Genomic DNA, 26,503 nt, shown 5'->3' with positions numbered 1-26,503 from the left:
TTGCTTCTTTTAATTTTCTAACTTCTCTCTTGCAACCCCTTGCTGCTTGAAAGCCACCAGCACTTTTCCATTTTCAAAAGCATCTCGCAGCTTGTTTCCAATCCCCATCTTATATCTCTTTCCCAACACAATATATGTGAAGTATTTTTTTGATTACCCAGACAGGTCACTAAGTGGCTAATTATTTAGCTTGTGCTAAGTAATAAAGCTTCCATATAAGGAGGCAGCACAGTGGTTAGCACTGCTGCCTCAGTGCCAGGGACCTGGGTTCAATTCCAATCTTGGGTAACTATCTGTGGATGGAGCCTGCACATGCTGCGTGGGTTTCCTCCGGATGCCCTGGTTTCCTCCCACAGTCCAAAGAAGTGTAGGTTAGGTGGATTAGCCAAGTTGAATTGTCACTTTGTGTCCCAAGATGTGTAGGTTAGGGGGATTGGATGGGGTTACGGGGATAGGATGGGGGGTGGGCCTTGGTAAGATGCTCTGTCGGTGAATCAGTGCAGACTCGTGGGCCAAATGGCCTCCTTCTGCACTGTAGGGATTCTATGATAACACATTAATCATCTTTCATCTAGATGCTTTTATCAAAACAAAACTTAAGGATACACATTTACTTTTAACGTTAAGTATTTAATAGCAATTTTACCAATCCTTTTGTGGAAAAGCAGCCAAAACATTCCACGATGTGTTGAGTACGAGGTGAACAGTAATACTGACTGAGAGGTCGGTGGTCCTGAGGAACATTATGGCACCAAAAAACAAGAGACTGGCCAGGGGAATGACAGGCAGACAAATTACAAGAATATAGATGCAACATTAGGGGAAAATTCTGTAATCAAGGGTACAGATAGCCTATTTTTGTAGGTGATATTGGAAGCCCTGAATGAAGTGTTGTTTCCCTAGTCTGAGGGTGAAGGACACTGCAAGTGTGTCAGGCGTAAGGAATGATATATTGAGACGGTCAACATGCAGCGTTGGCACAAAGGCTTCATATTCTTGTTGCACTGAAGTTCTCAACAAGGGATGGCTAGCTGATAGGAAAGCCTTTTCCGGAATCAAAATTGCATCCACATTCTTGTGCAGGATGTAAATAAAGCAGGAGGGAAGGAGTTAACACACTGGGGTTGTGGGGAGTGGGGTGGAGGAAATGGGGTTAATAAAGCAGTTGAAATTAAACAGCAGGTCGAGCTGAAATAAACTAAACTTTGAGGAAGAGAAACAGGCCATGTCAGTGGGAAATAAACAATTCTGCTCAGTCTATGTAATGATTATACAAAACATGTATTTAAGTAAAACAGTACTTTTTAGCAGATAGGAATACAACAGCAGCAAATGGTTTGCAATCTTAATTTCTGTTCCCTTAGTAGAAATATTAATTTAAGTGGAGTCAGATATATCGCATCCCTCTTTATCCATATGCTGCCGGTACTGATGTGGACCAAGACTGCTGGCTGTTCACCATCTTTCTCCCCACCCCACCCTTTTCCCTCACTGCAGCCACTCAGCGCCACCCTTGCCCTCTGACATCGGAGAGGCAGAACACTTTCTTGGATTCTGGATAATAGCTGTTTTCAAAAACTTCACCAAGGGGCCCAGTAACATAAAGAATATATTCTCTGCTCTGTATTAAGAAATGAATATGGAATCATAGAATCCCTACACTGCAGAAGGATGCCATTTGTCCCATCGGGTCTGTACTGACTCTCCAGTTGACACGAGCATCTTATCCAGTCCCGTCTTATCCAGTCCCATCCCCCACCCCATCGCTGTAACCCAATGTATTTACCCCAATAATCCCCCTAACCCACACATTTTGGGACACTTAAGGGGCAATTTACCACGGCCAATCTACCTAACCTGCACATCTTTGGACTGTGGGACCAGAGCACCTGGAGAAACCCACGCAGACACGGGGAGAACTTTTTGATTTGATTTATTATTGTCACATGTATTAACATAGTGAAAAGTATTGTTTCTTGAATACTATACAGACAAAGCATACCATTCATAGAGAAGGAAAAGAGAGCGTGCGGAATGTAGCGTTACAATCATAGCCAAGGTGTAGAGAAAGATCAACTTAATGCAAGGTAGGCCCATTCAAGACTCTGACAGCAGCAGGGAAGAAGCTGTTCTTGAGTTGGTTGGTACATGACCTCAGACTTTTGTATCTTTTTCCCGACAGAAGAAGGTGGAAGAGAGAATGTCCGGGGTGTGTGGGATACATAATTATGCTGGCTGCTTTGCTGAGGCAGTGGGAAGTGTAGACAGAGTCAGTGAATGGGAAGCTAGTTTGCATGATGGTTTGAGCTACATTCACGACCTTTTGTAGTTCCTTGCGGTGTTGGGCAGAGCAGGAGCCATACCAAGCTGTGATACAACCAGAAAGAATGCTTTCTATGGGACATCTGTAAAAGTTGGTGAGAGTTGCAGCTGACATGCCAAATTTCCTTAGTCAACATTAAGAGCATTCAAATGGTTTTGGATAAACATATGGATGATATTGGAATAGTGTAGGTTAGATGGGCTTTAGATTGGTTTCACTGGTCGGCGCAACATCGAGGGCCGAAGGGCCTGTACTGCGCTGTAATGTTCTATGTTCTATGCACTTGCTAATTGTAACGGTTATAGAAGATTAAGTTCTACTAATGAGATAGGCTTTTGAAACTAACCTGGTACCAAACAAAGTGAATCCAAATCAGCTTGTACAGATCTAGGGCAGGATTTTACGACCTTGCTCGGGCGCGATCATAAAATCCCACCCGAGGCCAATGGAGATTTCCGTTCTACGAGCCTTGCGAGGCGGTAGAATTCCAGCCCTAGTGTCGAAGCTCTCACCTGGTTCAATTTTGACTTTCAATTTGTTGAGCGGATGGTCCTCCCCTGTGTTATCCATGTGTTGACGAAGCAGGGCTCTCCCTGTAGTAGCCTCGAGACAAGTATATGCTGCACCTGAATAATAAAATGACAAGCAAAATGTACAGATCAAGTGGCACTCTGGTAACAATATCCGTGCCACAGGCATGGACAAAGCTTGTCTATGAATAAAACCCATCCGTGTTGAGACAGTAAATTGGGATTTTTAAAAGCAGACAATTTGCCAATTTGGCAGGGGTATAGGGTTAGGGGGCAAGAGAAATATAGGAACAGACAACAATCCTTTTGTTTAGCGATGAGGTTGCCTTCCAACAAGGCGCTCCTGGAATGCCACAGGTAATAACAACATGTTCATTAGTCCTACTCTACCTTCATCAGGCTATATAGTGTGACATTATTAGGAGAAGCAATGGCCTAGTGGTATTATTGCTAGACTATTAATCCAGAAACTCAGATAATGTTCTAGGGACCTGGATTCAAATCCCACCATGGCAGGTGGTGGAGTTGGAACTCAATTTAAAAATATCTGGAATGAAGAGTCTACTGATAACCACAAAACCATTGCTGATTGTCGGAAAAACCCACCTGTTCCCTAATGTCCTTTAGGGAAGGAAATCTGCCGTCCTTACTTGGTCTGGCCTACATGTGACCCCAGAGCCACAGCAATGTGGTTGACTCTCAACTACCCTCTGAATAAGGGCAATGCGGGATGGACAATAATGCTGGCCAGCCAGTGATATCCATGTTCCTTGAAAATTAATTTTTTAAAAAACATTGTAGCTATCAGTAACCTTGTTTTCTGCCCTTTAAAAATACTAGGTAAGCAGACAAATCTGTTCACACACTCCTCTGTCCGATGACCTGCTGTGAGACAGAGTTCCAACTTCTCTCAACTACTCTGCAAGGTGGAGATATGAGTAATTTCTGGTCAGTTCTTTCTTGTGAGTCTGTTATAGATTAACAACATTTTAATGGGTGTTCCTGTGGTAACCTTTTGGGGGACAATCAATCCCCTTTATTGGCTTTGGTGAAAAAACTGGTGCTTAACAAAAATCATACATGACACTCATAAAATAACACAACACTTAAAGACTTGTGTTTTAAACCATATGAAATGTATTATTCAAAAAACAAAAAAAATTAACCGGCTTAAAAAAAACTGTACTATGTTTAATACCTCACTGAGCAATATACCCGAATGGTATGAACTAAAGAACATCTTAATTATTGAGCATCTCATCGCATCTTCAGCTATGAGAATTAGGAGACTAGAATTCAGAATTATAATGTACGTTCTTCAAGAGGCATACCGTAAAGTTCTGTTGTAATTCTCCGCTGTGCATACATTGTAAAGCCTTCATTAAGCCAGAAGTCTCCCCAGTTGGCATTTGTGACCAGATTCCCGAACCAGCTGTGTGAAATCTCATGGATGATGACATCAGCCAGTGACCGATCTCCTGCCAGCAGACATGGAGTAACAAATGTAAGGCAGGGATTCTCCATCCCACCAAACGGGAAAGACGGAGGCATGAAGAGGAGGTCATACCTTGGAACATTACAAGAAACTTGGGGTTATCAAGATTTTCCTTTTTAAAAAAACACCATCCCACCTGAACACTTGCAGTCTTTTCACACTATTATCTCTCAATACAGGGGTACTTGTTTCTTCCTCACTTATGGCATATGCAACCAATCACCAACTATTAGTTCTACAGGTAAAGACTGGAGTCAGTCACTGTATTTGGTTGTAGGAATGGATCGCGTCTCAAAACATGCAAGAACTGATGCAATTAATCAAAGGCAGAACCATATACTGTGAGCTGCAACCTAACAGTCATGATGGAGACTCAGCCTCTTTGATTTTAATCTCAGTCTATTCAACAGGACGTGCAAGATAAAAACAATGTAATCTCTTACTAAAATAGAGTTAATGGTCATGCTGGTGGGATAGTTGTTCTGCCAATTCTGGGTCACTCCCAGTTTACTTTCTCTGCAAACAGAAAATGCTGGAGGCACTTAGCAAATCGGGCAGCACCGTGGAGAGAAAAACAGAGTTGACATTTCGATTGTTTACCTTTCATCAGGACTCATTGGGCGGAATTTTACTGGCACGTCCGCCCGAGGCTCATACGAAGCTGCCCGAGGCTAACGGAGAATGCCGTTCTCCGAGCCTCGCCCATCCCCTGAATTGGGGTCGGTGTGCCGGCAAAATTCCAGCCATTATCTCAGTTTCTCTCTCACCACAGATACTGGTCAACTTGCCAAAGTGTTTTCAGCACAGAAGTCCAGCATCTCCAGAATTTTGTTTTACTTTCTGTGCTGAATTGTGTGGCTTCAGCTTTGCCCTTTCGAACCTAATCGACAGGTCAGTTCCATCCTCGATTGCCAACATGATTTATCAACTTCCAAAAGTTTTTAAAAAAACAAACACTTATCAGTCAGCGCTGTCAAGAACAGTTCTCCCAAGTTAGCTCAGCACAGTAGCAAAAGCAACAAATTCACTTCAGAACAATTCATGCCGTAACATTTCACTTTGTAACTGCTAAGACACGCAATCTTTTGGGTGCACCTTTGAAAGAATCTGTGTGCATCCTGGTTGAAAGTTTTGTCTTCCACTAAACGCCCTTTTATTTTAATTTGACTGCTGGGCTTTAAACAGTCCAACTGCAATCAGGTTGAGTGCCCTGTACAGTCAGTGAGAATCAAGCAAGTAGCAGAGAAAGACAAACATGTCGCCACAGTCTAGTACTTTCACCAGTACCAGCTGAAGTACAATGAACAAACAGAATCAGCATTAAAAAATAAAATTGTTTAAACATGCATTTTAAAGTTAAGTCCATATGCCCCTTTTACAAAGTGTATGTATGAAATGAATAGACAGGGTAATTAATGTATTAACTGACTTTGTATGCAGCATATACTTTGCTCCGATGTCACAGTAAATTTAAGATGTGGAGATGTCGGTATTGGACTGGGGTAAACACAGTAAGGAGTCTCACAACACCAGGTTAAAGTCCAACAGGTAAGTCAACCTGACGAAGGAGCAGCGCTCCGAAAGCTAGTGGCTTTTGCTACCAAATAAACCTGTTGGACTTTAACCTGGTGTTGTGAGACTTCTTACAGTAAATTTAAGACAAACTAATTGTTCTTCAGAGCAACAGGATGTTAAATCATTAATCATTGAACAATGTCATAGAAAATAGCAGATCATGGAATGAGTTTAAATCCACAATCTAATCTTCAGGGTTTATGACATCCATAGTCCCCTTCGATTAAATTCTGTATCTTTCCTGAATTATTTTAGATACTACCATTGTAACTACCATTAGTTACAATTAATTGAAAATGTCATAATATCAGGGCATTATGCCAAACATTGATGACAATTGACAATGATTTACTAATCTTTGCTGCAAAACTTGCTTAGAATGTACGTGAGAGACAAACTAAATATTTCTAAAGTCCAGGCTGTCGAGACAGACCAGAGGCTTCAATAATAACTTTAAGGCATGTAAAAACAAGACAAATTCAATGGGTAAATCTAGCAGCATCATTGTGAAACATGCATTTATTTGCAACGGTTTGTCAGTCAGGGGGCCATTCAGATTATAGTTGTATGATGAATGTACAGAGCACCTTTATAAAAAGACATAAAAGAGGAACAGAAAATGAAAGACAAGGCAGCGTAATTAGAAAGATTCATTGTTGAAGGATTTTGAGAGATAAGAGAAAACCAATTAAGGAAAGGGCACAGGAGAGAGAGAGAGAAAGTACAAGAGAAAGTCAGAAACATGCAGAGAAAATGGTGAAATTAACAAACTTGCATATGTAGAAGGGTTGATGCACACATTAGTCAATGTACGTGCAGCTTGGAGTTGGCAAATAGGCATGGATTTGGAGGAAGAAGGTACGCTCACACAAGAGGGAAGAAAAACAGCTTATTTTACATGTTAGAAATTTCAGTTAATTTATTTTTAATGTATTTCAGTTGCTTTAACAGTCTACAACAAACAATTTGTTTACATGGGAATTGCCATTATACAATGTTTGTGTAGGCAATTCCCAACATTAAACGTCGATGTAAAAGAATGTGAAGCAAGGTGTATTGGCAGAACAAGATTATTTCACCAAAACAGACAGCGGAACGACAGATTTACCTTCCCCATACATACGGACCGAAGAGCTTCTCACCAACTTTCAAGAACTCTTCAACCACACCGTCATATTCCTCTTTAGCAGCTTCTAACAGACTGGGTTCAGTCCAGACACAACTCCTGCACCAGAAATAAGATTATTCTCTTAATGCTCAAATACTAAGAATGGAACAATGAAAACCAGGCACTTTATTTCACTCCCTTACTCAAAGACAGACATTATAATTCTTAAGAAAGCAAACCTTATTTAGTACACAGAGCTTAATATTAACAATCCTCCAGGAGACAGAAAGAAAGATAACCAGATCCTATTATTACCTATCTTTGACTACATATTGTGACAAGAACTTGAGAGCATGCATTGAAACTTAAATGTGCAGGTTAAACTGAAGTAATTGTTGTTTAGTTGAACTTTGTCTGTCACATTATCAAGTCAGCAATTGAGGCCCATTGTGGAAATGATTCAGATATAGCCAGATAGGGGACCATCCGGCCAACTCAGTTGTACTAATGCTAGAAAGCACCTTCAGAAAGAGAAAAAAAAAGTAAAAGGTGAGAGCAAAAGTGAAACAGAGAACATGAATGAAAACGGGTGTATGAAAGGCAAGGAGAAAGGAAAAGATGAAAGAGAAAGAAGCACGAGAGAAAGATAGAATCAAACAAACTCAGGTTTCCACAAAAACTGAATTCCTACTGTTGCACACAGGAAGCAATGTGTCTGCAGTTTAGATTTAAGGCAGCAAGAATGGATTTGGCAGAGAAGATGGTCATACAGAGGGAAAAAAGCATGTCTATCTCAGACCACAATTGCCCACTCTTAATTAGCCCTAGAGCTTTGCATTTAGACACAGAACACACCTTGATCACATTAGGGAAACCAGTCTTCACTGACTCTATGATGGCAAGCTTTTGTTGTCTATCTCTAATTGTCCCAGAGAAGGCGGTGGTGAACTGCTGCAATCCATCTGGTATAGGCTTTGGGTGTGTGTGGCAAGCTTTTGACCCACAGTGGCAAGCACTGTTGCCTCACAGCGCCAGGAACCCGGGTTCAATTTCCGGCTTGGGTCACTGTCTGTGTGGAGTCTGCACGTTCTCCCGTATCTGCGTGGGTTTCCTCCGGGTGCTCCGGTTTCCTCCCACAGTCCAAGATGTGCACATTAGGTGGATTGGCCATGGTAAATTTTCCCTCCGTGTACCCAAACAGACACCGGAGTGTGGAGACTAGGGGATTTGCATAGTAACTTCATTGTAGTGTTAATGTAAGCCTACTTGTGACTAACAAATAAATGTTACTTTACATTGGCAAGTGAGTTAACAGCGATACAGTTCCAAATTAGAATGGTGTGTGACTTGGAGGGGAACTTGCAGGTGGTGGTTTTCCTAGCAGCCTGATGTGCTAGATCTTGTGAACATTGCTAAAAAAAACACATTGGAATTAAGATTTTACTTTACTGGAACCTTTCAACTCACGACTGGAATATTAGCCAGAATTCTGGTGCACCATTCGGTCAATCAGGTCAAAGAATCCCCATGTCAAAACATAAAAGTTTGCTACTTTCTCCATGACAAACAGGAGAGCGACTCAACAGGTTTCCGCAAAATGCAAAAGTGCAGAACCTTGATGGCAAATACTTGACTATTGATGGTCGTATAAATGATCCTGCAGCAGATATGAATAGAAGATTTGCTGAACCAATGCACAAATTGCGCAATCTCAAACAGAACCTGATGTAGAAACTATAATTTCCCTACAGTAACAGCCCTCTTTTCTTCCAGAACAGTCCTCCTTTCACTACACAAACCCCTCAACAACAACCTCTATTCACCACGAACTTTACTATCAATGCTTTTGAATTCCTGTCACCTGTAACGTTCGTGCATTCCTTCTGGGAATAAATCCAATACAAACCACAAGTTCCACAGAAGGTGCAATCAGTTTATTGACCTGCTCAATGTCCCTTCTCCACTGTTTCTTGGCCTTTGATCAGAGTGTACCGTGTACATGTTGGCGCGAACCTGGTCTCATTCTCTTTGTAAGTGCCAGCTTTGTGATATGTGCAAATTGAGTGCTTTGAAATTATACCATATCTTATTATGTGGTGGGTTCAGTGCTTGATTCAAATATAGTACATAACATTCTCTTCTTGAGTGAATACACTTTAGCCAACCTTACCCTAATACTTGTCCTCAATCTAGTGAGCACTTCCAAAGACCTATGATCATGGGACACTACTTACTCAGGCAATGACCTCTTCTAGTAAAGGATGGCGTGTGGCTTAGAGGGGAACTTGCAGGTGGTGGTATTCCCTGAATTTTGTTATCCCTAGCAGCCTGATGTTCCCTTAGCCCAGACAGAAATCAACTACACTTTCTCCAGCCTTTAGCCCAGACTCTTGTGTGCCAGAAAAAATGAATAGCAGTCCTTTAAGAGCTCCCGCGTTCCCCATCCACCTGCTGCCATAACATCCCCTCTGCATGTGGAAATTTCCAGCTCACCCATGCCTGCCACAAGGTGGTTTTACCTTCTACTATGGTGGAATTCGAGATGGGAATCCCAGAGCATTGTCCTAGGTTTGTGGATTACAAGTTCACTGATCTATACCACTAGGCAACAGGAGGAACAGTGGCAAATCAATTGAATTCCACCAGCTGCCAAGGTGAGATTTGAATCCATGTCCCCAGAATATTAGCCAGAGCCTCTCTGGATTACTAGTTCAGTGATGTTACCACTGCACTACCATGCTGCTGAAAGGACAAAATGTTTCAGCTCACCCATGCCTGCCACAGGACAATTTTAACATCTACCTGGGTGGGATTCGAATCAGGGATCTCAAAGCATTGCACTAGGTTTGTAGGTTACCACATCAGTGACCTATCTTCAGTCCAAAGATGTGTAGTTAGATGGACTGACCATGCTAAATTGCCCCTTAGTGTCCAGGATAAGGACATCGGAATTAGGAGCAGAATTAGGCAAGTTTAGCCCTTCGATCCTGCTCAACCAATCAGATCATGGCTGATCTTTCCCCGATCTCAAATCCACTTCCCCGCCTGTTCCCATATCCCTCTTTCCCTTTTTTTAAAAATTAGAAATATGTCTAACACCCTTTTCAAACCATTCAATGATTCAGATTCCACCGTGCTCTGGGGCAGCGAGTTCCATAAATTTACCACCCTCTGAGTAATTCCTCATCACAGTTTTAAATCTGCCGCCTTGCAACCTATACCTATGACCTCTTGTTCTAGATTGCCCCATAAGAGGAAACATTTGGTCTACATTTACTTTATCAATCCCTTTTAAAATTTTATATACCTCGATCAGATCCCCTCTCATTCTTCTAAACTCCAGTGAGTACAAGCCCAAACTGTTTAATCTTTCCTCATACGCCAACCCCTTCATCCCTGGAATCAATCTGGTGAACCTCCTCAGAACTGCCTCCAAAGCCACCACATCCTTCCTCAAATAAGGAGACCAAAACTGGACATAATACTCCTGATGTGGCCTCACCAACACACTATACAACTGTAACAACACTTCTCTACTTTTGTACTCCAGTCCTTTTGCAACAAATGCCAACATCCCATTCACCTTTTTTATTATGTGCTGTACCTGCATACCGACTTTCTGAGGTTCATGAACAAAGACACCCAGATCCCTCTGCCTGGATGCATTTTGAATCTGCTTTCCATTGAGGTAATAATTTGCCTTTTTATTTTTCTGCCAAAATGGATCATCTCACACTTATCCACATTAAACTCCATCTGCCAAATTTTGGCCCATTCTTCTAGCCTCCTATCTATATGTGCCTGTAAAATCTTTATCTCCTCTTCACTGCCTGCCTATTTACTACTTATTTACTACCATCCGCACATTTTGCTACATTACACTCTGTCCTTGCTTGCAGATCATTTATATATTGTAAACAGGTGAGGTCCAGGATGTGTGGATTAGGGAGATTGGCAGGGTAAATACGTGGGATTACGGGGATTATAGCCTGGATGCTCTGTTGTCGATGCAGGCTCGATGGGCCTCCTTCTGCACTGTAGGGTTTCTACGATTTAAACCACTCGGGCACAGAAGGAACTCAGCCGACTGCACTTGGTATTCGCAAGAGGTCTCCCATCCAAGTACTAAACAGGCTGAGTTGGTTTAGTTTCTCAAGTCAGACATTTTCAGACTGGTATGTCTGTAGGCTGGTGACCAGTACAGGAAAGTGTGGAGGCAGCACAGCTAAATTAGCTGACATTGCTTTTTTGACAATGTCTCAGTCTGCCACAACTGCACGTACCCCAACTGGAGAATCAGTCAGTTATCTCATCGTACCTTAAAAAACATCCTACAGAAGTACATTGTGCATCACCTCACATAAATAAAAGCAACTTGGAAGGAATATACTCAGAATTCACTTTATTCTTCGAATATATGCCGAATTGTAATCTGACAATTTACTCATTTAAACGCAGAAATGTTTTAAACCTTTTAATAAAATAACCACTCAAGGGACTTGCTGAAACCATAAAGAATTCTTACTTTTAAAAAAATCAATGGGAATTCATAGGTCATTGAATCTCACAGTGCAGAATGAAGATATTCAGCCCATCGAGTCTGCACCAAACATAGTCCGACCCAGGCCCTATCCCCATAACCCATACATTTACCCTAGCTAATTGAGCAATGTTAAAGTGGTAAACCGGCAAAAACAGGACAAAAATGATTTGTCAATTCTTTTAATCTCAAACCACTTTGAAGTAGCTGGGTAAAGGAAAAGAACTCACCTCGGTCCAATCTCTGCAGAGACAATGTCACCAACAGCTAAAGCAACAAGGTATGAAGGAATTGGGTGATGCATTTTGAAGTGGAATATGTTTTGTTTTTGATCATGTTCCCATTTGGTTGCACTCATAACTGCGGTGAATCCTTCAGGAACCTAAAACGACAAGTACAGTAACACTAAAAGTTCCACACTTGGAGAAATACTCTCAGCTCATACACTTACTGAAACAAATCAAGGACTGATGGAACATTAATTGGTCAGATTAGACTTGTCTTTTTTTGTGTGGATAGAGCATATACTTAGTAATCGGTCAATGTCAGGCAGATGACGGTGTCATGACGGTGCTGATTAGGTGCATTGGCCATGCTAAACTTTCCCTCAGTGTACCCGAACAGGCGCCGGAGTGTGGCGACTAGGGGATTTTCATAGTAACTTCATTGCAGTAAGCCTACTTGTGACACTAATAAATAAACTTTAAAGTCAGACAGATGACGGTGTCATTGCTGTGTTGGAGCAACTGAGCTAAAGAATGACCAGAGCATGCGACCTGACATTTGTGAGCAGTGTCTGACCTTTTATGTTGATGTTGCATTTGTTATTTTTAATGTTTTGTATAGCAGGTATCAATCCAAAGGAACGTCCTGCCAAGACAAGTTAATGTTGGTGACCTATTTGTTGGGGAGGGAATACTTGGATTTCCCTCAATATGGAACTTGGAAACCACTGTCCAATTGTCTTCTGTGCTTTGAAATGACCAGTGCTAATTATTCATCAGTCGGCAGACACAGCTGAAATCTGGTTCAGTCTTAAAATTGCTGCATTTTAAATTCCAATGTCAGACACAGCTAAATATATCTTTGTTCCGCCTAGATTACTTGGACGTTTCTTAATTCATGTGCTCTTGATCTAACGGAATCTGTGAAACATTTTTATTCCAACATATTTTTGCATCATATTACCAAATTCACATCTGCCACAACAATTGACAAATTTAAATATTTGGAGTTGATTTATCATTTCCCCATTGCCATCTTAAAAATTGCTTTGCAGAGGTGGTGTGTAGGCAGGCACTGTGCGTAGACTCTCCCCCTTCAATGTCATGAAACCTGCTCTAATAGAAATGAAGGTGGCAATGGAGGACAATGGGTCAATATTCCAAATCATGGCACCACATCCGTGACACCGCTTAGAGAAAATACTGCATCGTGTGCCTCAGACATCAGCTTTATAGCATTAAAACTGTGAATTTAAAAAATGACATGAGCAAATAAATCCAGTTTAAAACATTTAGAAACATATAATTTTTAGATAAACTCATCTACAAATATTAAAAGGAACAAGGATTAAAATAATCATCAATCACATCTCTTAAGCAGTCACAAAATCCTTACAGTGCAGGAGGAGGCCATTCAGCCCATCAAGTCTGCACTGACTCTATCTTACCCAGGCCCACCCCCACCCTATCCCCATAACCCCGCGCATTTACCATGGCCAATCCACCTAACCTGCACATCTTCGGACTGTGGGAGGAAACTGGAGCATCCGGAGGAAACCCACACAGACATGTGGAGAATGTGCAAACACAATACAGACAGTCACCCAAGGCCGGAAATGAACCAGGGTCCCTGGCGCTGAGAGGCAGCAGCACTAACCACTGTGCCACCTTAAGTCAAATTCCAGTCCTTTAAAGTACAGTCGTTCGATATTCTTCTTCATTTGACAATCATGCACATGGCTTCAGAATAATTTCAAAATGATCTATGATAATTTTGTTTGGGCATACTTCAGTAGTGTCTGCAGTTTTCAACGCTCATTAGCTTAGTTATGTTAAATTTACAGGGAAGAACATCATTGGCCTTACCTTAATGGAGGCAGAGTAAGCACTCTTAACTGCAGGAGTATCGAAACAAGGGAAGAAGGACCTGTTTAGGACAGCCTGGCCTTGGGTGAAGAGGTACGGCTTTACTTTTCCTGCTGTCTGTTCAGGGTCCAACCAAACAACCTAACAAAAAGAGCACAATGACAAGTGGTATTCATGCAGGGTTGCAGCATTTTACCTGTATGACAGCAGAGTACGTGCTCTTGCTGCTCGGAGTGTGGAAGGAGGGAAAGAGAGACCTATTGAGTACCGGAAAGCCAGATGTATACAGAAAAGGTTTCTCTTTGTTGGCTGTCTGTACTGGATGAAGCCAGGAAATCTGGAGTAGCAAAAGGTAAAACAATAAATTAAACTTTACATTGAAAAAAATATTAGCAAAATGGCAAGGTGCATAGGGTTCAGTTTTTGTGCGGGGCAGGAGGAGAAGTAGAACTGTCAGGGAATGAAGACCAAATGGGGAAACATCACTTTATTCTGTTACCCATATTCATTCACACTGATCCTCATCACACTTGACTGATACTGTGGAGCTCTAGAAAATGAGCTAAATGCATCGCATCCAAACAGCTCTCAAATTGTGAGGTATACCCTATAGTGGGTCATAACAGGTTTAAGATACCAAATTAGGGAACTCTTACAGTTTTTCATGTAGACTGATCGTGTAATGATTTTAAAGATGGTTTAGCAACATTGTGGCAATTTCTGTATAGCAACAACTAAAATAACTGCATAATGGCCCCATTTCAGAAAGTGCTTAATTAGCTAGAAAGTGCTTTGGGACATCTCGAGATCGCAAAAGGTGCTGTATAATTCCAAGTCTTTTCCTTTTCAATTTCCACTATTGCTTTTCCAAATGACTACATTTTGGACCCATTGTATCCTGGAGATTCCCTTCCCTTCCCCAATCAAAGACTGCCAAGTTGCCTAACACAGTAAGAGTTTTAACAACACAAAATCAAGTTACAGAATACTGATTAGAATGCAAATCTCTACAGCCAACCAGGTCTTAAAGATACAGACAATGTGAGTGGAGGGAGCATTAAGCACAGGTTAAAGAGATGTGTATCGTCTCCAGACAGGACAGCCAGCAAGTCCAGGAGGCAAGCTGTACAGCCAGCAAGTCCAGGAGCCATCAAGAGTTTAGAAACACAGAGGGACCTGGTTGGCTGTAGAGATTTGCATTCTAATCAGTATTCTGTAACTTGATTTTGTGTCTCTGTGCCCTGTTTGAGAGCAGATTTCCACTCCATCTGACGAAGGTGCAGCGCTCCAAAAGCTAATGGTATTTGCAACAAAATAAACCTGTTGGGACTTTAACCTGGTGTTGTTAAAACCCTTACTGTATTTACCCCAGTCCAACACCGGCATCTCCACATCAAGTTGCCTAACACCCAGGGCCTGATGGCATCTATCCTAGACTGCTCAGGGAGACAAGAGATGTAATTGCTGGGCCTCTGACGGAAATCTTTGTCTCTTCATTGGACACAGGTGAGGTCCCTGAGGATTGGAGGATAGCGAATGTGGTACCGTTATTTAAGAAGGGTAGCAGGGATAACCTGGGTAATTATAGGCCAGTGAGCTTGACGTCCGTGGTGGGGAAGTTGTTGGAGAGGATTCTTAGAGACAGGATGTATGCGCATTTAGAACGGAACAATCTCATTAGTGACAGACAGCATAGTTTTGTAAGAGGGAGGTCGTGCCTTACAAATTTGGTGGAGTTGTTTGAGGAAGTGACAAAAACGGTTGACGAAGGAAGGGCTGTGGATGTCGTCTATATGGATTTCAGTAAGGCATTTGACAAAGTCCCACATGGCAGGTTGGTTAAGAAGGTTAAGGCTCATGGGATACAAGGAGAAGTGGCTAGATGGGTGGAGAGCTGTCTTGGCCATAGGAGACAGAGGGTAGCAGTCGAAGGGTCTTTTTCCGGCTGGAGGTCTGTGACCAGTGGTGTTCCACAGGGCTCTGTACTGGGACCTCTGCTATTTGTATATATATTATAGATAAATGATTTGGAAGAAGGTGTAACTGGTGTTATCAGCAAGTTTGCGGATGACACAAAGATGGCTGGACTTGCGGAGAGCGATGAGCATTGTCGGGCAATACAGCAGAATATAGATAGGCTGGAAAATTGGGCGGAGAAATGGCAGATGGAATTTAATCCAGATAAATGCGAAGTGATGCATTTTGGAAGAACTAATGTAGGGGGGAGTTATACAATAAATGGCAGAGCCATCAAGAGTATAGAAACACAGAGGGACCTAGGTGTGCAAGTCCACAAATCCTTGAAGGTGGCAGCACAGGTGGAGAAGGTGATGAAGAAGATATATGGTATGCTTGCCTTTATAGGACGGGGTATAGAGAATAAAAGCTGGAGTCTGATGTTGCAGCTGTATAGAATGCTGGTTAGGCCACATTTGGAGTACTGCGTCCAGTTCTGGTCGCCACACTACCAGAAGGACGTGGAGGCTTTAGAGAGAGTGCAGAGAAGGTTTACCAGGATGTTGCCTGGTATGGAGGGTCTTAGCAATGAGGAGAGATTGGGTAAACCGGGCTTGTTCTCCCTGGAAAGACAGAGAATGAGGGGAGACCTAATAGAGGTGTACAAAATTATGAAGGGTATAGATAGGGTGAACAGTGGGAAGCTTTTTCCCAGGTCAGAGTGACGATCACGAGGGGTCATGGGCTCAAGGTGAGAGGGGTGAGGTATAACTCAGATATCAGAGGGACGTTTTTTTTTTTTTACACAGAGTGGTGGGGGCCTGGAATGCGCTGCCAAGTAGGGTGGTGGAGGCAGACACGCTGGCATCGTTTAAGACTTACCTGGATAGTCACATGAGCAGTCTGGGAATGGAGGGATACAAACGAATGGTCTAGTTGAACCAATGAGCGGCACAGGCTTGGAGGGCCGAAGGGCCTGTTTCCTGTGCTGTACTGTTCTTTGTTCACCCTTGAATCTCCTGAACTCATGGGAATATCAGCCAAGTCTATGTAACAGATTGACTGACTTTGTACTCAATGAGAAGCTTGTCTCTATGCATTTGGACATCTAGTGCCACAAATAGGGCAAAATGTTACAATTTGGAATACATTGTATAAAACAGTTTGATTGGTCACTTTCAGAAGGGAATCAGATAAATGCCTGCAGGAGAAAACAAATGCAGGATATGGGGAAAGAGCCAAGGAGGTGGACTTTGAAAGTGCCAGCATTGAGTTGATGGGCCAAATGGAACCCACCTGTGCTGTACCATATATGTGAACTGAAGAAAAGTGTCCAATCACTTATTATGATGCATAAGAATGAATCATCTGATGCAGTATGAAGAGTATTTGAAGTTCCTTCCCAGCTCAAAATCATTTTATTTTTTGCCAAAGCATTGGGTTTGAGGGAGTTCATCAATTAATATTGCCATTACAATTATTATTGTTGTATTTTTCTTCTGAGGTTAGAATGGCAAGAATTTACTTGGTAAGTTTCTCATTCTGTCTCATTTCTATGTTTGAAGATTTGGTATTACTAATGGGAGAAAAAGTAGCCAATCTTTCTTTTTGTATGCACTATCTTCTGTGCCACCTGGTTCCTTCCATTGTAGTTCAGATCCTTGAAGTAGTGTTCCAAGTCTCATTTTTAATCCCATCCTTACATTTCGACTAAAACAGCTCTGGTATCACTATCCTAAATTCTTCATGTTCACAACCCTGCATCTGGCTTCTCTTATCTTATCATAGAGCTTTGATTCCATCCCTCTATTCTCTAGTGAGTCAAAAATATGTCAAGCTGTAATTTGAACACATCTATGGTCTTTTTTTTCATTCCTCGCACAGTGTAGCTGTTTATTCTATATAATCAACATTCCTCAATGATAAGTCTTGGCTGAACTCTTTGTGCTTTCCAAACTTCTGGAGTGTGAGTGAAGTGCTCTTTTTTACTCGCAGTGGTGGAGGATTAACGATTCATGTGTGGCTTTACATTGCTACATTGAACACATGAGTCTTGATCCACGCTTGATATTCTGTTTGCTGGGGATATGTATGTACTTACCCATCGGATGCAGAAGTGTAGAGGAGATATCGTTACCCTTTCCTAGGGTAGAAAAGTCAAGTACTAGGGGACATAGGTTTAAGGTGCATGGGGAAAAGGTTTAGAGGAGATGTGCGAGGCAAGCTTTTTACACAGAGGGTGGTGAATGTCTGGAATGCACTGCCCGGGGAGGGGTGGGAGTAGATACGGTAGCGGAATTTAAGGGGCAATTAGACGAATACATGAATAGGATGGGAATGGAAGGATACATTCGGTTTTAGTTTAGGCAGGCATCATGATCGGCGCAGGCTTGGAGGGCCGAAGGGCCTGTTCCTGTGCAGTACTTTGCTTTGCTTTATCTCCCAGATCAGTCAGTCACCAATAAAATCCAGCTTGATGGATCAGTGTTAACTTCAAGGCCTGAACCACTACCGCAAATCTACTCAATCTGGACATTTTTTTTTAAAAGTCTTCAGCTCAACACATTAATCAGGGGCAATGATATGATATTCAAAAACAGTTCACTTCCTCCTGGGTTCCCATAACGATCCACAAAACAGTTTGTTTTAAGAGGGTGGTATTACATTTAGAATACAGTGCTTCTGAAGCAATGTGGAATTACATTCCATTTGATATCATCTGTGATCTGCACATAGTTTCCATGCCATTAATCAGGGGAATTGGGTCTCTTGTACTGTCTGTCCTTCTAAGTAGCTACTACAAGTGTAATAGCACCAGAAGCTGTATGTTCACATTAATTTGGCTAATCATTAAAAGTCAAAAACATTTCAACACCATAAAATTTCCAAATCTGGTCCAGTTTCAAACTCACATAAAAGCTCAATAAAAAGGCTCCATTGGTGTGCCATTACATTACTTACATGCTAATATTCAATGATTTTTGAAATTCCTCTCCCTATGATGCCATTAAATAAATTGATTAATGGCGTCACTAAAGCAATTGAGGATGGAAATTCAGACAAACATACCTGGTATTTGTACTTCAGTAATCAGTGGCATAATTTCAGTACCAAAGTTCAAATGTGGGGGGAAGAGAGAGAGATGGCGGCACGGTAGCACAGTGGCTAGCACTGCTGCTTCACAGCTCCAGGGTCCCGGGTTCGATTCCCGGCTCGGGTCACTGTCTGTGTGGAGTTTGCACATTCTCCTCGTGTCTGTGTGGGTTTCCTCCGGGTGCTCCGGTTTCCTCCCACAGTCCAGGTTAGGTTGATTGGCCAGGTTAAAAAAAAATTGTCCCTTAGAATCCTGGGATGCGTAGGTTAGAGGGATTAGTGGGTAAAATATGTGGGGGTAGGGCCTGGGTGGGATTGTGGTCGGTGCAGACTCGATGGGCCGAATGGCCTCCTTCTGCACTGTAGGGTTTCTATGATTCTTCTATGATTTCTATGGCTGGTGTAGCTGTCTATGAGACCAGGGTTGAATAATGAAGGAATGGAAATGAACAGAAATTCTACACTTTTCACTTACTACTTTTGAGACTTACATACAACTTTTCCTCTGAAGAGATTAATTAGATGAAGTGGAGACCATGACAGGATAAATTGTACGTGGTTTGGGGAAGGAGCAGAGTTGTTGAATTGAGTGTTCCTCTTCTCATTCCATGTTTAAAGCTATTCATTTGCATTGATATTTTCTAATGCCAATTTTCAAAGTGCCAATGCTTTCTGATTCATTTAGATTGAATACAGTTATATGAAGCTATGGATCGCTACTACATGCAATATGTTTGAAGTTGGGGAAAATGATTACTACACTTTTACAAGGTATCAAAAAAGGCAACATGTTACTTGATGCATGAATCTTAAACCAGATTAAACAAAGAACAATACAGCACAGGAACAGGCGCTTTGGCCCTCCAAGCCTGCACCAATCATGTGTTCCTAACTAGACCATCCGTTTGTATCCCTCTATTCCCAGCCTGTTCATGTGGCTATCTAGATAAGTCTTAAATGATCCTAACGTGTCTGCCTCAACCATCTTGCTTGGTAGTGCATTCCAGGCCCCCACCATCCTCTGTGTAAAAAAACTTCCCCCGCATATCTGTATTGAACCTTGCAACGGGTACAGAACTGGCTTGGCCATAGAAGACAGAGGGTAGCAGTGGAGGGGTCCCCCCTGCATTAGATCTACCAAAATGCATCACTTCGCATTTATCTGGATTAAATTCCATCTGCCATTTCTCCAGCCAATCTATATCCTGCTGTATTCTCTGACAATGTTCATCACTATCCTTGAACTTGTGACCCCTTGTGTTTGTCATTTCTGACCTGGGAAAAAGCTTCCAACTGTTCACCCTATCTATGCCCTTCATAATTTTATAAACTTCTATTAGGTCACCCCTCAACCTCCGTCTTTCCAGGGAGAACAACCCTAGTTTACTCAATCTCACCTCATAGCTAATACCCTCCATACCAGGCAACATCCTGGTAAACCTTTTCTGCACTCTCTCCAAAGCCTCCACGTCCTTCTGGTAGTGTGGCAACCGGAACTGGACGCAGTATTCCAAATGTGGCCTAACCAACGTTCTATATAACTGCAACATCATATGCCAACTTTTATACGCTATGCCCCGTCCAATAAAGGCAAGCATGCCATATGCCTTCTTCACCACCTTTTCCATCTGTGCTGCCACATTTAAGGATCTGTGGACTTGTACACCCAAGTCCCTCTGTGTGTCTATACTCCTGATGGTTCTGCCATTTATTGTATAGCTCCCCCCTGCATTAGATCTACCAAAATGCATCACTTCGCATTTATCTGGATTAAATTCCATCTGCCATTTCTCCACCCAATTTTCCAGCCAATCTATATCCTGCTGTATTGTCTGACAATGTTCATCACTATCCGCAACTCCAGCAATCTTTGTGTCGTCCGCAAACTTACTAATCAGACCAGCTACATCATCTTCCAAATCATTTATATGGATCACAAACAGCAGAGGTCCCAGTACAGAGCCCTGCAGAACACCACTAGTCACAGACCTCCAATCAGAAAAAGACCCCTCCACTGCTACCCTCTGTCTTCTATGGCCAAGCCAGTTCTGTACCCATCTAGCTGGTTCACCTTTGATCCCATGAGATTTAACCTTTTACACCAGCCTGCCATGAGGGACCTTGTCAAATGCTTTACTAAAATCCATGTAGACGACAACCACGGCCCTTCCCTCGTCAATCATTTTTGTCACCTCCTCAAAAAACTCAACCAAATTTGTGAGGCATGACCTCTCTCGTACAAAACCATGTTGTCTATCGCTAATGAGACTATTCAGTTCTAACTGTGTATAGATCCTATCTCTAAGAATCTTCTCCAACAATTTCCCTACCACGGACGTCAAGCTCACTGGCCTATAATTACCCGGGTTATCCTTGCTACCCTTCTTAAATAACGGGACCACATTTGCTATCCTCCAATCCTCTGGGACTTCACCTGTGTCCAATGAAGAAACAAAGATTTCTGTTAGAGGCCCAGCAATTTCATCTCTTGTCTCTCTCAGTAATCTAGGACAGATGCCATCTGGTCCTGGGGATTTGTCTACCTTAATGCTTCCTAAAACACCTAACACTTCCTCCCATGTAATTGCAATTTGTTCTAACAGGTCTACACATCCCTCTGAGACACTACCAATCAACGTGTCCCTCTCCTTTGTGAATACTGATGCAAAGTATTCATTTAGGATCGCACCTACTTCCTTGGGTTCTAAACATAATTCCCCTCCTTTGTTCTTGAGGTCCGACTCTTTCTCTGACAACCCTCGTGTTCCTAACGTATGTATAAAATGCCTTGGGATTCTCCTTAATCCTGTCTGCCAAGGACATTTCGTGACCCCTTTTTGCCCTTCTAACTCCCTGTTTGAGTTCTTTTCTACTTTCTCTGTATTCCTCCAGTGCTTCATCTGTTTTCAGCTGCCTGGACCTTATGTATGCCTCTTTTTTCTTTTTGATTAGACCCACAATTTCTCTGGTTATCCACGGCTCTCGATTCCTACCTTTCCTGTCCTTCCTTTTTACAGGCACACGCCTGTCCTACAGTCCTATCAACTGCTCCTTAAAAGACTCCCACATGCCAGATGTGGATTTACCCTCGAACAGCCTCTCCCAATCAACAGCCATCAAATCCTGCCTAATCTGGCTGTAGTTAGCCTTCCCCCAATTCAGCACCTTACCCATAGGACAACATTCATCCTTTTCCATGACTATCCAAAAGTTTACAGAATTGTGGTCACTGTTCGCCACATGTTCCCCCACTAAACTGACCTGACCGGGCTCATTCCCCAGTACTAGGTCCAGTATAGCCCCCTCTCTAGTTGGATTATCAACATATTGTTCCAAAGAACCTTCCTGGACACATTTTACGAATTCCTCACCATCCGGACCCCCAGCCCCAAGGGATTTCCAGTCTATATGAGGGAAATAAAAGTCTCCCACTACAACAACCCTATTTTTTCTACACCCGTCCAGAATCTCCTTACATATCCTTTCCTCAACTTCCCGTGGGATGTTGGGAGGCCTGTAGTATACCCCCAACAAAGTGATGCGCCCTTCCTGTTTCTGAGCTCTACCCACAGTGTCTCGTTACATGATCCTTCCAAATTGTCCACCCTCTGTACCGCTGTAATATGCTCCCTAACCAGTATTGCTACTCCCCCACCTCTTCTAGCCCCTCCTCTGTCTCGCCTAAAACACTTATACCCCAGAATATTCAGCTGCCAGTCCTGTCCTTCTTTTAACCAAGTCTCTGTCCCTGCAACCACATCCAAGTTCCGCGCATGCATTAAGGCTCTAAGTTCATCTTGTCTTGCCCGTTACGCTCCTTGCATTGAAGCAGATGCACTCCAGGCCCACCAAGTTCATCCTCCCCCAGATTGCTCTTGCTCTTAGGTAGCCTTGTCCTGGCCCCATGCTCGTCCCCAGTCTCTACGCTTGCTGACCTATTGTTCTGATCCCCACCCCCCGCCACATTAGTTTAAACCCACTCGAACCACACTAGCAAACCTCCAAGCCAGGATATTGGTGCCCCTCCAGTTCAGGTGTAACCCGTCCTTCTTGTATAGGTCCCATCCTCCCTGGAAGACTTCCCAGTGATCCATGAATCTGAAACCCTCCCTCCTGCACCAGTTCTTTAGCCACGTGTTCAGCTGCACAATCTCTCTGTTCCTAGCCTCACTAGCACGTGGCACGGGGAGTAATCCAGAGATTGCTACCCTGGAGGTCCTGCTTTTTAGCCTTCTACCTAACTCCCTAAAACATGATAGTTTAAAAAAAAAATACAAGACCTAAAACACGATGCCGAACTTTGCATCTGCATTCAATATAAACTGATCAGAAGTTGAGAGTCAGGTTTGAGAATATATATTTCTAGCATAGGATCAATATATTTAGCATTGGGAAGAATTACAAAGATATAATATTTATCAGTGATGCCTTACACTCAAGTGGTTTCTGCACCCAAACCCAAGGGTTTTTAAAAGGAAACACATCAGCATCTTGTGCAAGACACATGACAATGAAAGTTAGAAAAAATAATGCTGACAAATCAATTCAAACCACAATGAATAGGTTACTCCAGACCAAAGCAGTGTCTAAGATCTGTTTGAATAGCGTCACAGAAAATAATTATGAAACATGGTTCTAAATTATTTATTGTGTACACCATTAGAAGGTTTACAGCACAAAATGAAGCTGTTTGGCCTTTGAATCTGTGCCAGCTCTTTACTGGAGTAATTAAAAACCACTACCCAGCCCTTTCCCAGTTAATCTTCCTATTTCAAGTATTTATCCAATTGTGCCTTAAAATAGTTTCTGCCTCGACCAGTCCCTTTGACCAGACATCATGACAACACAAAAATTTATTCTCAATTTAATCTTAGTGACAATCTTAAGTGGATAACTCATCACTGATCCCCAATCAAACTACAGATTAATGTAAAGGATCTCAAATTACTTCAACATTCTCTGCTCCACAGAAGATAATTTAATTTGAATACATGCAGAGACAAAGATATAATAGAAAATCAGTTATTGCACTACTGTCATTTGCAGACCAATGGTATTCAATGGTTTTATTTTCCACATTATATCTTTAAATCTCCCCTCCACCCAGCTCCTTGCATTGACATTTCTGAATGTAAAATTCATCAGTGACTTGTTAAAGGGATATTTTGGGGCCATGATTTAATAAGCATTGGTGTAGAGATGTGAAAACATTCAGCTGAAAGACTGAGGTTCAGTGGTTGAATGCTCCATCATTATTCGAATAAGGCTAGCCTCAGTGGCATCTGCATGGCTTCAGGTGTAATCTTTCATGACACACCCTACACAGCTATTTCACAGTATTTCAGAGTTTCCACTCCACCAACCTGCCCTGTTCTATTTACTAGTCGAACTGAATTGAAATACCATCAACATGTCGCTTGGTGTGTAGCATTGCCATTGGAAAAGCACCCGTAACTGGGACGTGCCCAAGCCACAGCATCACAGCAATACGTCTCGTTCACATTACTGGTCCTTTCCCCAAAGTCCTGCAATTATCTTCCTTTATGTCTCCTCCAAACCATTAAAATTCAAACATATAGTAAGATACCTCAGTAAAATATTCACAGACTGTATTAAAGCAAATCAGATCACAATTTTAAATGCTTGAATATTCTACTGTAACTGATGTATCCAGTTTAATTAGTTTTGAGAAACCTATTTTTAAATGGACATCAGCTCCTATCTCCTTAAATCCGTCCACCTCTTAAAATGTTTACTTTTGCAACTCGCATCAAAACTCAAATCTCTGAAGGACCTTGCCTGTACCAAATTCTCCTCTCCTTAACTCCGTGGCTAGCACTGCTGCCTAACACCACCAGGGACCCAGGTTCGATTCCCAAGTTGGGTCAAAGTCTTTGTGGAGTCTACACTTTCTCCCCACGTCTCAGTGGGTTTCCTCCGGGTGCTCCAGTTTCTTCCCATAGCCCAAAAGACTTGCTGGTTAGGCATTGGCTATGCTAAATTCTCCCTCGGGTGTACCCAAACAAGCACTGGAATGTGGCGACTAGGGGATTTTCATAGTAACTTCATTGCAATGTTAATGTCAGTCTACTTGTGACACTAATAAATAAACTTAAACTCTGGTCCTTCAGAGATCTCTAGTGAAGGGATTTAGTTTGCTCAGTTCAGAGGCTGTTCTATAAATGAAAGTTGCTGATTCACAGGAAGAGGCCATTCAGCCCCTCTAGATTGTTCAAGTCTGATTTGTATCATCAATCCATCGACCCAAAATCACCCTCTCAGCCCATTGATGATGAGTACTCAGGCTTAACAAACAACATTAATCTGTGCTTAATGATAGTTTAACTCTGGGGAAATCCCAATTTAAAGCAACAACAGCTCACCCCGGGTCCATCGGTGGCCGTGTAGTGGATGTCCAGCTCCAGCTGCTCCTCATGCCGGCTCGGGCTGGCTAAGCTCAGCACCAGGGTCTCTCCATAGCTGCTGAAGGGCTGGATTTGGAAGGGCACCGGCTGGGCATCCCCCCCGGCACAGCGCACACTCACCGCCTGCACACACAGGCTGGAGTGAGTGTCCAGGCGGAGCTCCCGCTCCCCGGTCCCCAGGCAGCACAGCTCCAAAACCGCCCGGCCCTGCAGCTGCCTCCGCTCGAAATCCACCCGCAGCTCCAGGTGGAGGTGACGGAGCCGGTAGTGCTGGAAGCTGGACGAGGTGGCAGTGTCCCGCACTGACTCCGCCGCCATCATCACACTAACTGCCACAACCTGAGGGGAGGCTGCGCCCACCGAGCGAGACCCGCCTACTCTCTCGAGAGGCCCCGCCCATCGAGGGACACACCGCCCATCTCACCCCGGCCCCGCCCATCGAGATATGCTCCGCCCCCACTCCCCCCAGCTCCGCCAATCTCACCCGGCCCCGCCCACCGAGCGAGACCCGCCTACTCTCTCGAGAGACCCCGCCCACTCCCCTAGCCCCGCCCATCCAGGTAGACACCGCCCATCTCACCCCGGCCCCGCCCATCGAGATATACCCCGCCCCCACTCCCCCCCAGCTCCGCCAATCCCACCCGGCCCCGCCCACCGAGCGAGGCCACGCATATTGCCCGAAACTCCGCCCATCTCACCCCGGCCCCGCCCATCGAAATAGACTCCGCCTACGTCCCCGGTCCGCCAATCTCACCCCGGCCCCGCCCACCGAGCGAGGCCACGCATATTGCCTGAGACGACGCTCACTCTCCCGAGAGGATCCCGCCCACTCTCACGAGAGGACCGCGCCCATTCTCACGAGAACACCCCGCCCACTCTCACGAGAGGACTCCGCCCACTCTCGCGAGACGACCTCGCCCACTCTCACGGAAGGCTCCGCCCACTCCTTGGCCCCGCCCCTCACCCCAGCCCCGCCCCCTCCCACCGAGCGAGACTCCGCCCACTCCGCCCAGATCACAGCAGCGTGTGGCCTTTGTGCTAGTTCTGGTTTGTGCCTCGAAGATCCCGTCAGTCTCTTGTGTCTTCATGTTGCTGCTTCAGTGCTTTCAGGATGAAAAGCTTCATTAATTCAGATGCCAATGGACACTCCTGGAAAGCAGTTAAAGTTTCAAAATAAATTCTCGACAATTCTGCAAAGTTGGCACAAATGCAAAAGCAAAACACTCGGAAATTTGAACTAATGAAGATGCTCAGTAGGTGTAGCAGCATCTGTGTTCACAGTTCACACAGTTAATGGATTGAACTGGCCACAGTTCCTGATTTCTCTTTTTCTCCCTCTTGTCTGCTCTGTTACATCCCTCATGATTT

The 26,503-nt window shown here is 43.3% G+C and overlaps 1 protein-coding gene across 4 annotated transcripts in view; it reads right to left on the bottom strand.

The window, feature by feature from the left end:
* rnpep (arginyl aminopeptidase (aminopeptidase B)) overlaps window positions 1-25,487 on the bottom strand; it is a 34,975-nt gene extending 9,488 nt beyond the window's left edge. The window contains exons 1-6 of one of the 4 annotated variants that reach the window (XM_078242302.1): window positions 25,094-25,487; window positions 13,662-13,802; window positions 11,802-11,953; window positions 7,032-7,148; window positions 4,185-4,420; window positions 2,836-2,949 (exon numbers count right to left, since the gene is read on the bottom strand). In XM_078242302.1, the coding sequence (XP_078098428.1) occupies window positions 2,836-2,949; window positions 4,185-4,420; window positions 7,032-7,148; window positions 11,802-11,953; window positions 13,662-13,802; window positions 25,094-25,456 (1,123 nt within the window). In that variant the 5' untranslated portion in view covers window positions 25,457-25,487. Of the gene's footprint in view, window positions 1-2,835; window positions 2,950-4,184; window positions 4,421-6,694; window positions 6,720-7,031; window positions 7,149-11,801; window positions 11,954-13,661; window positions 13,999-25,093 lie in introns of those variants that run through there. The other 3 variants (XM_078242304.1, XM_078242303.1, XM_078242306.1) reach the window with 3 other exon arrangements.
* Between the last annotated feature and the right edge of the window lie 1,016 nt (window positions 25,488-26,503).

Source organism: Mustelus asterias, chromosome 25 (assembly GCF_964213995.1).
Source record: "Mustelus asterias chromosome 25, sMusAst1.hap1.1, whole genome shotgun sequence".
Taxonomy (NCBI): Eukaryota; Metazoa; Chordata; class Chondrichthyes; order Carcharhiniformes; family Triakidae; genus Mustelus; species Mustelus asterias.
The sequence above is the reverse complement of the archived record's forward strand: the minus strand, read 5'-3'. Positions and strand labels throughout refer to the sequence as shown.